We start from the raw sequence: 16,896 nt of genomic DNA, 5'->3' as shown, positions 1-16,896 counted from the left end.
AGACAGAGAGAGAGAGAGAGGGAGAAAATCCCAAGCAAGCTCCACACCCCTCGCAGGGCCCGTTTCAGGGCTCAATCCCACAATTGTGAGATCATGACCTGAGCCAAAATCAAGAGTTGGACGCTTAACTGGGACTGAGCCACCCAGCCAGGCACCCCAGTTTGGGATAATATTCTTATTTTGGGAGATGCATGCTGAAATATCTAGTAACAGTATTATCTGCTGTTATTAGGATCTATAAGGAATCTTAAATGACAAAATGTAAATGTTGAATCTTGAGGGAGCGGGTCTATGGGAGTTGAGTATAATATTCTTTTTCTTGTTCTGTGCATTCGAACGTTACTCTTAGAGATGGTATGCCATCTGCAGGTGGGGTGTTCTTGGGGTGACGCTGGCACTCACCCACTGTGCACACTGTGGGCCCCGGGGGTGGGCATTCAGATGTTGGCTTCTGGGAGATCAGAGCACAGCCCTGTTAGAGATGGGGAATGAGGTGTGAGGAGTGCAACTTTTTGGATCTCAGTTTTGAAGCTTTGGGCATATGTTGGTTGAATACAGTGGGTCGGCAAAATCCTAATTTTCAATGGGCCCTCTATTAGCCAGACTCTATTTCACAGCATGTATGACACTATAGGTCTTTGGTTTTCTAACAAAATCTATGAACAGTAAGGAAGAGGAAAGTCAGGAAAAGACTCCTGGTTCTAAGATGGTTTTGCATAGACTTAATGACTCTGCTTAAAAGCTTTGTGATATTTAAAGATTTTCAGAGAAAAGGAAGGGGGAGGAGAATTTGTTTTATCTCCTTACCCACCAGGAAGCACAGATCCTGATGCTCTGACTCATTCTCCTTCTTGACCTGTACCAAGGTCAAAATCCCCCAAAGGGTAGCACATTTGATTTATTCTTGGCATCTATGAACCACATTCCCTTAGAGAAAACATTTTGGGATACATTGTTGTTTTAGGTAGCAGACCACTTGCTACATGATTGCCAGAGTGCAATGCTGCAAAATTAAATTAGATACATTAAAAAAATACCAATTTTTTTTTTAAAAAAACCTTACAAGATGATGATGTTGTGTTCAGCTCATTCAATACACATTTCTCATGCACGGCCTGTGTGCCATGGCTGTGCCAGCGGGAGGTGATGGCAGACCGTTAATTTCATTAGAAAGTGTTAGTTGTAGGTAAGCAAAGGTTACTTTCTGGAATCTGGAATCCACTGGGGCTCTTATCTTGAAAGCAAGGAAGGGATCAGGGAACTTTCTGGAGGACATGATACTGGAAATTGTGCTTTCAAGGCTGTGGGAGTTTGCCAGGAAAAACTTTTATAACTGTGTAGAAGACTGTAGTTCCCAAGGATGCATTTGACTTTAAAACAATAAGAAGAAGGAAAGAAGAAGAAGAAGAAAGAAATATTTTATGCAGGGGCCAAGTAGATGTCAGCCTAATAAGAACCAATCTTTCTGGAGCAAAATCCTAATCTAGGCTCTGCTTCTATTTGTTCTACTTCTTGTAATTATTTAGTGATCTTTTTTTTTTTTTTTTTTTTTTTTTTTTTTTAAATGGGATAGGGGTGCCTGGGTGGCTCGGTCGGTTAAGCGTCCGACTTCGGCTCAGGTCATGATCTCATGGTCCGTGAGTTCGAGCCCCGCGTCAGGCTCTGTGCTGACCGCTTAGAGCCTGGAGCCTGTTTCAGATTGTGTCTCCCTCTCTCTGCCCCTCCCCTGTTCATGCTCTGTCTCTCTCTGTCTCAAAAATAAATAAATGTTAAAAAAAAAAATAAAAAAATGAGATATAATTCACATACCATCAAATTCACCCTTTTGAAGTATACAGTTCAGTGGTTTTTCGTATATTCACAAAGTTGTGCAATTATCACCACTATCTAAGTTTAGAATATGTCCATCATCTCAAAAGAAGCCCCATATCCATTGGCAGTCATTTTTATGACCTTTCCTTTTGAAGTCTCCAGTTATGACTTTGTAAAAGCTGGTGGATGACTTTTCTCAATGATACTGAGTTTGTATCAGAAGCACAGTTGCCACTTAAAAAGGGGGGAGGGGCACCCCTGAGTGGCTCAGTCAGTTGTGCATCTGACTCTTGATTTCGGCTCAGGTCTTGATCTCATGGTTCATGAGTTCGAGCCCTTATATCTGGGCTCTGTGCTGACAGTGTGGAGCCTCCTTGGGATTCTCTCTCTCTCCTCTCTTTCTGCCCCCTCTCCTGCTCATTCTCTCTCTCAAAATAAATAAACATTAAAAAAAAAAAAAAAAGAGTCACAGTTGCCACAGAAATGTCAGTGGACTTTATCTGGGGCAGAGGCTTAGCCAGTTTTGGGGGCATCAGCAGTTATCTGGTGTTGGTCTGGAACCATAGGATATGGATCCTAATTCCTGAATTCTGAGAACTCCTGTGACCCGGTGTTTATTGTACTTTGCAGAGGTTAAGCCAATTTTAGGAGCTGGTTGCAGGTAGGCCTCTTTGGATGTCACCAGCGAGAGGTGAGGAATGAGTTGTAGGGGTTCTAGTTACAGAGAACATGCAGACGTTTTGGCCCCCAGGGCTGCCCCCAAACAACTTCTGGGGAACATGGAAACTTTGCAGGGGAAGAGGCTGTGTGGCACCTCCAGTGGGAGGGTGGTTTGGCTTGGGTGACCTGACAGTAAGTCCAGAGAAATGAAATCGATGAGGGAATATGCGGGCACTGTCATGTCCCTGCCAGCACAACTCCAGAGAGGCAGGGCCCTATCAGGGCTGCTGCAAACTGCAAACTGTCTTCTCTGAACCTTTGAATTGCCCACAACTTGGGAATCCATCTTGACTCTGATGGCAGCCACAGCCTTCTTTCTTGTCAGCTCATTTCCCACAGTATCATGGGACTGATACCATTTCTTCTGGAGAAATGCGATAGCATTTCAGCCTTGACTGCGAAATGGGGAAAAGGGAAGGGGAAAAAATAAAACCTAGAGGGAGTGAATGCCTTGCTATTCCAGCAGTTCCTGGAACCTTCTGCTCAAAGCCTGTTTCACGTAGGTCTGCCTATGGTAAAGTAAACCCCTTCATTCTAAGAGGTAAATCCCTACCCCCGCCAGGACAAGTCTTTTGGTTTCTCTCCCAGGTCAGGAGCCTATTTTCCGTGTGAGCCTTTGCCCACAAGCTTCTCAGCTGCCCTGTTGTTTCAGGTCCTGGAGCCGCCTGCTGTGGCCTCAGGCACAAATGCGTAGTCCCACGAGACTCTGCTGGCTCTATGTGGGGTATTGCTCAATAGGCTTGCAGCTGTCCTGAGGTTTCTCCTGGTGCTGTCTCCAAATGGGATTTTGCTCCCCAAATACTTTTTATGTATTTTAAAAAAAAATTTTTTTTAATGTTTTTATTTGAGAGAGAGCGAGAGAGAGAGACAGAGGGCGCATGAGCAGGGGGAGGGGCACAGCGAGAAAGGGACACAGAATCTGAAGCAGGCTCCAGGCTCTGAGCTGTCAGCACAGAGCCCAACAAGGAGCTCGAACTCACAAGCCATGAGATCATGACATGAGCTGGAAGTGGGAAGGAGGCTCAACCGACTAAGCCACCCAGGTGCCCCTCCCCAAATCCTAATCCTTTGTTTTAGCTTGGTTTCATTACTAAAGTGTTATGTTTCACTACTCTGAAAGAAGGAAGAAGCAAGAAAAGATAAACCTAAGGAAAAGTGCACTGGGGGACTATTGCTGCCCACTTCCCAGAGCGCTGCTCATAACCATTGGCTCCTTGCCTGCCTTCCCTGTGGAATCCCCCTGACTCCTGCTGAGGTCTCCTAGTAGTGGTAGGTGATAGCTTCAGGTCCCTGCTCCTAGGAAGGAGAGAGAGGCAAAAGGTTCTGAATCAAAAGATAATTAAACCAAAGCTCCATTCCTTAAATGCTAGAGGCCTTGACTAAGGCGCCATGTTTTCTCTTTGGGAGTGAGGGGGCATACCTGAGCTCCCCCCCACAGCTGAGCACCCCTCTCACTTCACTCTTGCCTCTTGCTTGCTCAAGCGCCAGGATATGGGTATCCCATGTTCTTTCCCAAGGCCCTGTTGAATGTGGTAAAATATGCACACATGGCTCTTTTTTGCTCCACTCGTTTAAAGTTTTTGGGAGGAGTAATTGGGACAGGAGCTTTGGAGCATCTATAAAGTAGGTTTTCCTAAGCAAACTATTGATATTGGCAAGATTGTGAAGGAAATGGGTAGCCCTTTGAGTTCAGGCTGTTTGTTCATGATCAGTGCCTCTCTGAGCATGATGTTGGAAATGGTTCTTCATTCATTTAGCTATTACATTAACAAGAGTTGTGTCAAGAAGGATGGAGCTGTTACCCTAGGATGGAACTCTGGAAGAGAGGAGATGTGAATGGGTCATTTAGTTTTGATTGTAGTGATTGTTTCTCCTAAAACAAGACAGAGCAGGGGCAACTTGCTGGCTCAGTTAGTTGAGCGTCCAACTCTTGATTTTGGCTCAGGTCATGATCCCAGGGTCATGGGATCAAGCCCCATGTTGGGCTCTATGCTGGCCATGGAGCCTGCTTAAGATTCTCTCTCTCTCTCTCTCTCTCTCTCTCTCTCTCTCTCTCTCCCCCCCGTCCCTCTCCCCTGCTCATACTCTCTAAAATAAAAAAAAAAAAAAGGATAAGCCAGTATGTTTTTCCCCATAAGAAGGAATATAGCTTAAAAAAAAAGAGGAATATAGTTTTGTTTTTTTCCATTTATTAAAAAAATCACATATTCATGTAGAATAGTCAAGCAGTTACATAAAAACATAAAGGAGAAAGAAAAAAGTCATCTAATATTAACTCAGAGGCAACAGCTCTTTTTTTCCATTAAAATTTTTTTTTCAAGTTCATTTATTTTGAGAGAGAGGGGAAAATGCATGCACAAGTAGGGGGAATCGCAGGGAGAGAGGAGAGAAAGAGAATCCCAAGCAGTCTCTGCACTGTCAAGTGCAAAGCTCGAGGTGGGGCTCGAACTCACAAACCGTGAGATCGTGACCTGAGCCAAAATCAAGAGTCAGATGCTTAACCAATTGAGTCACCCAGGCACCCTTAATAATCTTGGTTTTACATGAGTATTTGTGTCTCTCTAAACATGGTTTCTTAAGATGTAGGCTTTGAGCTGAACTTCACATTTGAGGAGGGAAAATGGCAGGAAGAAAACAATTACTTTCCAGGATGTGGGGAAGTAATTTTTGTCTTACCTTCATGGAGTTGGAAGGAACTAGTTGTTAGTTGTTGATGTGGAGAAAAGCAGGCTGTGAGAGCATTTCATGAATGTGAAAGTTCTTCAGTGCATTTTTCCTCATGGAGTTCATTCTAAGTCTTCAGATTTTAAAGGCTTCTGCAGGCAAAGGCTTGTGTGGTTTTCGTTTTTTTTTTTAATTTTTGAGAGAGAGAGAGAGAGAGAGAGAGAGAGAGAGAGAGAGAGAGAGAACGAGCACGGGAAGAGCAGAGAGAGAGGGAGACACAGAATCCGAAGCAGACTCCAGGCTTCGAGCTATTAGCACAGAGCCCAATGCAGGGCTCAAACTCACGCACTGTGAAATCATGACCTGAGCCAAAGTTGGATGCTTAAGCGACTGAGCCACCCAGATGCCCCAGAGCTTGTGTTTAATGGGGGATTCACAGACTTGCCTCTCTGGCACTCTTGCCAAAGCTAAACTCTTGCCTCTATGACACTCCTTTTCTACCTAAGGGCCCTCCAGATGGATCTTTTGATTCTGTTCTAGAGCATTCAAATCTAGTGAAACAAGCCATGTGGCCACTCCTCAGACCGCAGCCAAGAAACCCATGAGAGTGTGTATATGTGTGTGTGAGCATTGCTTATGGTCACATTCAGGGTTTGGTGAGGGTTCTGAAGGGGTGGCTTATGCTCCAGGGAGAACTGAGTCAGTAGAAAGGCAAGGCCCATTCATACATTAGCTCACACGTACTGAGGAACTAATTAGCTTCATTTTACAAAAGTGTTTAGAAAGGTTAAGGAACAGACCTTAGTCCATCTAGTAAGTAGCAAAATCAGTTCTCAAACCTGAGTCTGACTTTTGAACACAGGCTATTGGTTGAAAGGATTAAATATAGAATGCCAGGGCCCTAGGACCAGGTCAGTTTGTCCTGCTTAGTTTTGCTACTTTCTGGCAAGGAATTGTCCTGGCTGTGGATGAAGTTAAATAATCCTGTATATACAATGGGACAAGGAAAAATTTCCTCCCTTGATTAGTTAAGTACGTTGATAAGGTTGCTCACTTGCTCAGAATGTTTTTTCTTCACAAGCAAACATGGTATAACCTTGGAGGTCCATGGAATCCACCACATGGAGAAATTATTCTTTACTTTATTTTTATTTATTTTTTTAATATGAAATTTATTGTCAAATTGGTTTCCATACAACACCCAGTGCTCATCCCAAAAGGTGCCCTCCTCAATACCCATCAACCACCCTCCCCTCCCTCCCACCCCCCATCAACCCTCAGTTTATTCTCAATTTTAAGAGTCTCTTATGGTTTGGCTCCCTCCCTCTCTAACTATTTTCCCCCTTCCTCTCCCCCATGGTCTTCTGTTAAGTTTCTCAGGATCCACATTAGAGTGAACACATACGGTATCTGTCTTTCTCTGTATGGCTTATTTCACTTAGCATCACACTCTCCAGTTCCATCCAATTTGCTACAAAGGGCCATATTTCATTCTTTCTCATTGCCACGTAGTACTCCATTGTGTATATAAACCACAACTTCTTTATCCATTCATCAGTTGATGGACATGTAGGCTCTTTCCATCATTTGGCTATTGTTGAGAGAGCTGCTATAAACATTGGGGTACAAGTGCCCCTATGCATCAGCATTCCTGTATCCCTCGGGTAAACTCCTAGCAGTGCTGTTGCTGGGTCATAGGGTAGATCTATTTTTAATTTTTTGAGGAACCTCCACACCGTTTTCCAGACTGGCTCCACCAGTTTGCATTCCCACCAACAGTGCAAGAGGGTTCCCGTTTCTACATGGAGAAATTATTCTAATGAGCTTAACATGTTTATCCAGCTAAGATTCTAGAGTGGATTAGAAAAGGGATGGTTTGTGAACATTAAGAGGTCATTAAGAGTCAAAATCATGTCAAACTAATTTCAGGGACAGATGGTAGATACTTGTAGACTTCATTAAGGCAGCTGATATCTTTGACAACGTCTGTGGACAAGATAGAATTATTGATTGGATAATGGTACAAACCAATTGCAATGGGAGACACAGTGTGGCTAGTACGGTCCTGGAGCCAGACACCTGGTTTCAAACCCTAGCGTTTCGATTCCTTAACCTGTGTGACTTCAGTCCAGCTACTTACCCACTCTGTGCTTCACTTACCTCATCTGTAAAGTGGGGATACTAATAGCGTCCATTGTAAGGATTAAATAAGATGAAAAATAATTAGTAATAAATAATGAAGTGTTTAGAACAGTACCTGGCATGTACCAGTTGATATGCAGAGGCCATTGCTATTAGCATTCATTATAACAATGATTGTTATTAGGCTGTTGAATGACTGTACACAAAGCAAACTGATTAATGACCGTAGTGACTCATACAGAATTGATTAGTATGTAGAAACTCTTAAGTCTTTTCCATACCCTCACCACTTAGCTACGTTTTTGCCCTGTAGTACTTGTACTGCCGATTTTTAGAAGTCTACTGAAAAATCCACTTATTCTCACTCTGTCTTTTGAGGAGTCTGGGGTAGGTGGGCAGGCTGAAAGATGATTTCTCTGTCAAAGGTATATGTCTGCATTTTACAAACATACTCCTACTTGGAATACAAGATCTTGATAAGCTAAAATGATAGCTCCAATTCTAGGAACACAAGCTGGATCCTGGAGTGTTGAAATCCTCTCTAAAGTTTGTGATGGATTGAGATTGATTTTATTTCATACTATTTACATTTTAAGAATCCTTTGGTAACTATTACCCCAAATTCCATGATTCTGTTACCAACAGTTGTTTGAGTTTTCACTGGTTTCATTTCTTACCACTCTTTGTTGATAGAAGTTGTTTTTTTTGTTTGTTTGTTTTAATTATGTTTTCCCCTTTCTTCACAGTATTTATTCTGATGTTTTTCACTGGCTTGAATACTTTTCAAAATCTTTTTCAGAAAAGAAATGCCAATAGTATAATTTCTGAGATCCTTCATGTTCTGAAATGTCACTCCTTGGCTTAAATATAGTATAATGTCTTGTTCCCTTTTCCTTAGAATTCTATAAATATTACTCTATTATTATCTGGTTTTCAGACAAGAAGTCCTAGGTCAGATTGTTTTCTTTTCCTCATAGATTACCATTCCTTTCTCTCTTTCTTTATAGATTTTTCTTTTATTCCATGAAATTCAGAATGACTTTCATTTTCAACATTCATGCCTGTCACCTCAAAAGGCTGTTTGGATGTGAATACTTAAGCAGAGGAAATTTTTCCTTTGATATTAATTCTTACACATCAGCACCATTCCCTTCCACAATTCCTCTTAAATGGATACTGAATATTTTGGATCTGTCCTTATTTATTGTCCTATAGCTACTGTCTCATATAATTTCTTTTTCTTTCTTTCTTTCTTTAAAAAATGTTTTTTTATTTTTGAGAGAGAGAGAGAGAGAGATTGAGAGAGAGAAAGAGAAGAAGAAGAAGGAGGAGGAGGAGGCATGGAGAGAGAGAGGGAGACACAGAATCCTTAGCAGGCTCCAGGCTCTGAGCTGTCAGCATAGAGCCCAATGCAGGGCTTGAACTCATGAACTGCAATATCATGACCTGAGCTTAAGCCAGATGCTTAATCAACTGAGCCACCCAGGCACCCCTGTTATAATCTATTTTTCTGTGTTTTTGGAGAATTCTTCAAGTTAGAATTTGCAAGTTTATTTCTCAGCAGTGATCAACCTGTTATTCAATGCCTCTATTGGGTTTTTATTTTTGGCATTCATATTTTGTTTTTAATTTCCAAGATCTCATTTTTTTTTTCAGAAGCTCCCCTCTTTTTTCATTGATTGTGGTATCTTTTTTTTTTTAGAGAGACAAAGAGATTATGAGTTGGGGAAAGGGGTAGAGGCAGAGAGAGAGAATCCCAAGCAGGCTCCATGCTCAGTGCAGAGCCACACATGGGGCTTGGCCCCACAACCCTGGGATCACGACCTGAGCTGAAATCAAGAGGCAGATGCTCAACTGACTGAGCCACCCAGGCACCCCTCCTTTTTTTTTTTTTTTTTAAGATTTTATTTTTAAGTAATCTCTGCATGTAACATGGGACTTGAACTCACAACCCTGAGGTCAAGAGTCACATGCTGTTACAACTGAGCCAGCCAGGCACCCTGATTATAGTATCTTCATTAATCTCATTTGGACTTCTGTATCTCTTCATATGTGAAGAGTGTTTTGGTCATCTATTACTGCGTAATTTGTACTCTCCATCTCCCCTCCCCACACTTCCATTTAATGGCTTGAAACAACAATTTATTATTACTCACAATTCCATGGCTAGGTGGTTCTGTCACTCATGTGGAAACGTTCAGCTGGTGGCTGGACTGGGCTGGTAGTTAATAGAGGGCTTCTCTCACATTCTAGGGGCTTGATGCTGACTATCAGTCAGGCCACCTTAGATTTCCATGTGGCCTCTCTCTTCACATGGTATCTCATTTGTAGGGCATCCTCTGGCCTCTCTCCTAAGCATGATGGCTTGGATTTCCTTACAGCATGGCCACTGGATTCCAACAGATGGAAAGAGGAAGCTGTCACTTGTCTCTACTGTTAGGTTCAGAGCAGGCATAGTGTTAACTTCTGCATTCTATTGTCCAAAACAAGTCTCACGACCAACCTAAGGGGAGGGGAAATGGATTCCACTCTTGAATCCCCAAGAAAGAGAGGGGAATGGCCGCCATCTTTGGAGACAGTCTTCCAGATTTTCCCGTAAGTCTGATACATTAAAGATATAGGCTGATCAGAATTGGTAGCTTGTATGGACTCTTTCAGCAATTAAATGAATTTCTGGCTCTCAAACAATGATCAGTGAGTGATGAGGAGTTCATTGGTCCAAGACCAAAAACCAAACAAAAGGGAGAATATAGTGAATTTTAATAAAGTCATAATTAAACAAATTTTAAAGGGTTCTGATATTACTTTCTTCCTTCTTTTATGAAATTATGGCTTTAGTAGTTTTTGGAAAACAAAACAAAACAACTCTTTATCTGGCAAAATAGAATATTGGCCACTTTGTAGTGGCCCTTTCAAAATTACTGGCCTTTAAAATCCCAGAGCCGGTGGGGCTCCTGGGTGGCGCAGTCGGTTAAGCGTCCGACTTCAGCCAGGTCACGATCTCGCGGTCCGTGAGTTCGAGCCCCGCGTCAGGCTCTGGGCTGATGGCTCAGAGCCTGGAGCCTGTTTCCGATTCTGTGTCTCCCTCTCTCTCTGCCCCTCCCCCGTTCATGCTCTGTCTCTCTCTGTCCCAAAAATAAATAAACGTTGAAAAAAAAAAATTAAAAAAAAAAAAAAATCCCAGAGCCGGTTAAGAACCAGGTTTTCTTCAGTCCTGCTATTCCCTTGGTCCCCACCCCCCACCTGGGTTCTTACAAGTGTCCTGGGAAAAGTCCCATTTCACTTAAGGTATTTTTTTCCTCTGGGTGAAATAGGAGTGTGTGTGTGTGTGTGTGTGTACACGTGTCTGATGGAATTCCTAAAGTTTTTAGTTTTGCTTTCCTAAGCCATTTCTTGGGGAAAAAACTGCCAGCTGGCAGAGAGGTTTCCTCTTCAGTGTCTGAATTACCATGTGGTTTTTACCTCTATACCTGATACTTCTGGCAGTCAAGAGGAGAAGTCTGCCAAGGGGCATGTCTTTTTCCTCTTGAAGCCTGTTTTAAGCTCTTGGAATCTTGGTAAAATTGGTGAGACCCTTCTGAATTTTCCTCTGACGACCTGCCTCACCATCCTATGCTCATGAGCTGGAAAGCATTTTTCACTCTGGTTTAAATTGTTTTATATTTGGAGTTCTACTCCAGGTATTTTAGTATGAGGTAGAGGCCATCCTTATTTTGTAGTAATTGGATTTTTTTCAGCATGCTTTTTTTGGGTTCCTTTTGTTGGTGTCAGAGAGTTGGTGATGGTGGTTGGTTTTAGTGTATTTCCAGAACACATCGACAAGCATTTATGGAACACCTTTTAGTACTGTCGGTGTAAAGGACATATGAAAAAACCTTTGAAGAATAAAATAAAATTAATGATACCATTGTAGACAAATGCATCCATTTTTGTAAGGGTAGATTGAGAATATGAGAAATGGCAGTCACAATGCCCCCTGCCCCTGTTTTTTCCTTTTTCTGTTTTTCTCTCCCTTCTTATATTGGGGTCTAAAGACATAGATGAATGTGAGGTTTCCGGCCTGTGCAGACAAGGAGGACGGTGTGTGAACACTTACGGAAGTTTCGAATGCTACTGTATGGATGGGTACTTGGCAAAGAATGGGCCTGAGCCTTTCCACCCGACCAGAGATGCCACGTCATGCACAGGTGGGTTTCTGCCAAAGAAGGAAGCTTCTGAGGGTGAGATTCTGTTCTCAGATGACTTTCTCCTGAGCTGAGCCTGTGTGTGTGGGGTTGGGGTTGGGGTTGGGGTTGGGGTCTGTGTTGGGGATGTGAGTGGAGATTATCTGTTCCTTTGCGCAGCTGTACAACCTGTGAAATAAAGCCAATGATACAGGGTAGAAGGGGGCTATCTTATATTTTTAAAAAAGCTACAATTTTTAGGGATTTTTTAGCAGTAAATAGATATTATGCTATTAAACATGATTTTAGGTAGTAAATATAGCTGATCTGGTAAGGACCAGCAGAAGAAAATTGACTCTGGAAATTCCAAAGCCATATATATCTTTAGGTATTTTGCAATTTAAATTTTTTACTTTGTTGGGCTAGGCTTCTCTTTAGGGTGAATTAGTGAAGGCTGACTGCCAAATTCCATCAGCTTTATGCATGTATGGATGCTATTGCCTATGGAAGGCCAGAAGGCTGAATAGAGACAATCATTGGAAACGTGCCCAGAAGTCAAATGGAAATTAATCAGTCTGTAAAATGTGACTCAGGTGTGTGTGGAGGGAGGGGGATGATGGGGCAGAGGTGGAGGGAGATGATGAATTTTAAAAATTTATGTTCACATAGTAATGAATTTGACATTAATTTATTTTCAGAAATAGACTGTGGCACCCCTCCTGAGGTCCCAGATGGCTATATCGTAGGAAATTATACTTCTAGGCTTGGCAGCCGGGTTCGTTATGCTTGCAAAGAAGGATTTTTCAGTGGCCTGGAAGATACAGTTTCAAGCTGCACAGCCTTGGGCACGTGGGAGTCCCCAAAATTAAATTGCCAAGGTGAGTTTTCAAAAGGTTCAGGTTCCCAGATTGTATCATTTTGAGATTGTTTTCATATTTCTTTCTAAATTTCTCTTTAGGGTAGTGAATGAATTAAATAGATCCAGTAAATCCCTGTTGTTTATAATAGGTTTACAGTTGATTCTCTTGGTATTTTCCGGAATAGTTATCTTATCATCTGCAAATAATGATAATTCCATCTTTTTTTTTTAAGTTTTAGTTTTAAAATTTTATTAGAGAGAGACAGAGACAGTGTGAGTGGGGGAGGGTCAGAGAGAGGGAGAGAGGGAACCTCAAGCAGCCTCCACACTGTCAGCGCAGAGCCTGACATGGGGCTCAAACCCCTGAAACCATTTGATCATGACGTGAGCTGAAACCAGGAGTTGGATGCTTAACCGACTGAGCCACCCAGGCACCTTTTACTTTCTATGTTTATGAAAGTTCTGTTTCTCTTGATTGACCACAGGCTGGTATTTTCAGAACAAAAATTTAAATAGTAATGTTGACTTTGAATATTCATTTCTTATTCATGACTTTCATGGCTTTGGTTTTCGTTTTTTATGACCTTAGCTTTTTGATGTTACAGGTACCTACTTATTCTTATGCACACTGATCCAGTGCTATGTGCCAAGTGCTCTTGTAAGCACTGTATATATGTTGATTCATTCAATCCTTACAGTAACCCTATGAGGATGTACTGTTATTATCCCATTTTACAGGTGAGAAAAGTGAGACTTGGAAAAGTGAAGTTATCAGTTCAAGGTCAAGGTCATGCAGCTAGTGATAGAGCTGAACTTGAACCCAGGAATTCTGGTTCCAAAGCTTGTATTCTTTTTTTTTTTAATTTTTTTTTTTTCAACGTTTATTTATTTTTGGGACAGAGAGAGACAGAGCATGAACGGGGGAGGTGCAGAGAGAGAGGGAGACACAGAATCAGAAACAGGCTCCAGGCTCTGAGCCATCAGCCCAGAGCCTGACGCGGGGCTCGAACTCACGGACCGCGAGATCGTGACCTGGCTGAAGTCGGACGCTTAACCGACTGCGCCACCCAGGCGCCCCCAAAGCTTGTATTCTTAATCATGCTGGGGTACTGCTTCTGTTTTCATGATGTTGGTGGCTTTTGGTTTGTTTCTTCCTTTTGGCTTTCTCTCTTTTCATTTATTACAATTATGCTAGTTTTTGGCATAACATAATCTTAAGGAAGCACCTATCCCAACTTTACTAGGGCTTAAAAGAATCAGAAATGAGTTATTTTTTATCATGTCTTCTAGACAGGTGTTAAGGTGATCATGTATGTTTTTGCTTTAAACAAGTCATGTCTAACCTATAATTATATTATTAGATTTCCTGATAATATATTCTAGTATCTGGAATGGATTCTTCTGGGCCTTTGGTTTTTTATTCTTTTCATCTGGATTATAGTTGCTAAATTAAAAAAAGTATTTTTATTTTAGAGAGAAAGGGGGAGGGGCAGAGGGAGAGAGAGAGAATGAAAGAGAGAGAGAGAGAGACAGAGAGACAGAGAGACAGAGAATCCCAAGCAGGCTCCATGCTCTCAGTGCAGAGCCCAACATGGAGCTCAGACCCACAAACCATGAGATCATGACCTGAGCTGAAATCAAGAGTCTGACACTCAACCAACTGAGCCATCCAGGCGCTCCTGCTAAATTTCATTTAGAATTTTTCTGTTGATACTCAGAAGTGAGGTTGGCTTATTTTCTTTTTCTGTGCCATCTTTGTTGGGTTTGGTGTCAGTGTTATTCTTAATTTTAAAAAGAGAATTTGAGAGAATTTCTTTCTTTATTCTTTGGACTACTATAAATAGAATTTTTAAAGATTTGGAAAATTTCACTCGAAAATTATCTGGTTATGGCTTTTTTGGAGAGGTAGCCCTGGGGCTATTAAAAAATCCTATACTTATTGGTCTAAGTTTCTTACCCATTTTGGTGTCTATTTTGGTAATTTACGTATTCCTAGAAAATCATCTATTTTATCCAGATTTTCAAGCTTATTTGTAGAGAGAAGTGTAAAGCAATCTTATTTATAATTTTCTGTAGTTATAGTTGTTTATAAGCGAAATATTGGAAACAACTGCAGATGTCTATCAATAGGAGATTGGTTAAATAAATCATGGCATATCCATGAAATGGAATATTATGTAGCCAGTAAAAATTACATTAGAAAATAATATTTGTTAACATAGTTTAGTCTTAATAGTATATTACTGAGTTATCAACTATATGTGTAACATGATCTTAGTTTTGAAAGAGTTCATATGTACATATATGCTTACAAAAGCTTAGAAGGGTGTACAACAAAATATTAACAGCAGTAACTTCCACTGGAGGGGATCCTGGATGATTTTCATATTTGATATTCTTTATGGAAAGAATTTTGAACATATTAGATAAAGTAACAAAGCTGTTTCCCTTTTGGAAAAAAGAAAACTTTTCATTGACTTTACTGCATAGCTAGAAAATCTCAGTGAAGTGCTTGGCTAAGTTAATTCTTGTGCTATTCTGATCTGCGATTCAGGCTCTACACATATTTTAATAGTTAATGATCATACTGGGGGTTAAGAAATTCTAAAAGTACATTATAGTTCTAACATTATCTTTCTTTTTTTTTATTTAAAAAAAAAATTTTTTTTTTCAATGTTTATTTATTTTTGGGACAGAGAGAGACAGAGCATGAACGGGGGAGGGGCAGAGAGAGAGGGAGACACAGAATCGGAAACAGGCTCCAGGCTCTGAGCCATCAGCCCAGAGCCCGACGCGGGGCTCGAACTCACGGACCGCGAGATCGTGACCTGGCTGAAGTCGGACGCTTAACCGACTGCGCCACCCAGGCGCCCCCTAACATTATCTTTCAATGGATCAATTAAAATGCACAACTTAGATTAAAATGTGCCATAATGCATATCAAAGAACTCTCTGAGGATTTATATAGGAAAACCCTGATAAAAGAGTTAGTGTGGCTTTGAGAACTACTAGTCGTCTGGATTACTGGACTGAGGATGGAGAAAGTTAATTTAGAGGAGAATACTTGTTACATTCCCCAAAGAACTGTTATTTAAAAGATCTTCACTCCATTTTTACCTCCTCTAATAACTGCTCCGTCTGCCTGCTGACACCTTCTTCTTCCTCCCCCATGTCACCACATGGCCACCAGCTTCTCAAGGCTGTGCCTGCTTTTCTGAGCACACCCCTTCTTCTTTATCCTTCATGTTCTCTGGGGCTCCAGATTCTGGGCTGTGTGCCAGCCAGCACTGTATTCTCAGCTCAGAGGAATTAGGAATTCCACTGAAAACACTAGCAAACTGTGAACTTGAACAGGTACTTGGGAAGGGAGCCGCTGTGTGTTACAGATGCAGCTTTGGTGTCCAGTTTAACAGACTTCCCCATCAGAGAAGGTACAGTTGGTGGATCCCATTGTTTGCCAATTACTGTGTCCCTGGAGGTTCTGCTGCTGTGGCTGGGACCCCGAGGCACAGACTCCCCTCTGAACAGCTCTCAGAGGTGGGACCTGGAAGCGAGGATGACAGCTTCTCATGCCAGGGCATCTGGGGCTCCTGAAACATCAGTCCCACATTTCCATCAGCTCTCTGGAAAAGACAGAATCAATCTCTAGTTTGTATTGCTTATTATTTTATTATTACTTGTTTAACTTTCAAAAAAGATGCAAGTTGTACATGGCAGTTTAGAGAACTTAAACTTTTAAAATTCAACCAAGCCAGAAGCAAAGTGAGGGAATCACTTCAACTGTGTTATCATCAACAACAATCCAGAGTCCAGGTCTGATGCTAGATAAACTGTAGACCTTGTGACTAAGGAAATCTGGGGTCTGGGAGAAGAGAAAAGACAGGTATATCATGAACTATGATGCAAGGGTGAGCTCCTAAGTATTACGTGAAAAGATGGATAAACACTAAGGGTTCTGATGGGAGATAGGGTGGTTCCAGGAAAGAGATGACATTTGTGCTCTTCTCTTTGAGTAGTTTACTTGCTGTGTAAGAGTCCGGGGAGGAGTGGTTTGCAGTGTTGGTCAATGAGTTGGAGGGTTCTGGGGGGTGGGGGGAGTCTATCTTCCAAGATAAAATCCAAACTCCTAACCATGGCCTCTGAAACCAACAGGGTTTGGCCTTTTTGACTTCTCTACAGGTTACATTTCCCATCATTCTCTTCCAACCAACATGTCAAGCTTTTATCAACGTCAGGGCCTTTACACCTGCATCTCCTGCTGCTTAAAATACTTGCCAACCATCTTAAATTTTTTTTTACTGTGATAAAATACACATAAGATAAAATTTACCATTTTCACCACTTATAAATATACAATTCAGTGGCATTAAGTACATTCACAATGTTGTGTAACCATCACTGTTATCTGTTTCCAGAATGTCTTCATTATCCCAGACAGAAACTCTGTACCCATTAAACAATAACTCCTCATTCCTGTGTCCCTCCAGCCCCTGGTAACCTCTGTTGTACATTCTGTCTCTGTGAATTTGTATTCTA

At 41.6% G+C, this 16,896-nt stretch overlaps 1 protein-coding gene across 14 annotated transcripts in view; it reads left to right on the top strand.

The window, feature by feature from the left end:
• SUSD1 (sushi domain containing 1) overlaps window positions 1–16,896 on the top strand; it is a 258,157-nt gene that overhangs the window by 20,128 nt on the left and 221,133 nt on the right. For 13 of the 14 annotated variants that reach the window (XR_006710319.1, XR_006710318.1, XR_006710320.1 and 10 more), the window contains exons 4-5: window positions 11,373–11,525; window positions 12,200–12,379. The exons of the other annotated variant lie outside the window; for it this stretch is intronic. Coding sequence is in view for 10 of the 13 variants with exons in the window: in XM_045469272.1 (XP_045325228.1) it covers window positions 11,373–11,525; window positions 12,200–12,379 (333 nt within the window). In the remaining 3 variants the exon portion in view is untranslated. The remainder of the gene's footprint in view (window positions 1–11,372; window positions 11,526–12,199; window positions 12,380–16,896) is intronic. 14 annotated transcript variants of the gene reach the window in all.

The sequence above is a fragment of the Leopardus geoffroyi genome, chromosome D4 (genome assembly GCF_018350155.1).
Source record: "Leopardus geoffroyi isolate Oge1 chromosome D4, O.geoffroyi_Oge1_pat1.0, whole genome shotgun sequence".
NCBI lineage: Eukaryota > Metazoa > Chordata > Mammalia > Carnivora > Felidae > Leopardus > Leopardus geoffroyi.
The sequence above is the reverse complement of the archived record's forward strand: the minus strand, read 5'-3'. Positions and strand labels throughout refer to the sequence as shown.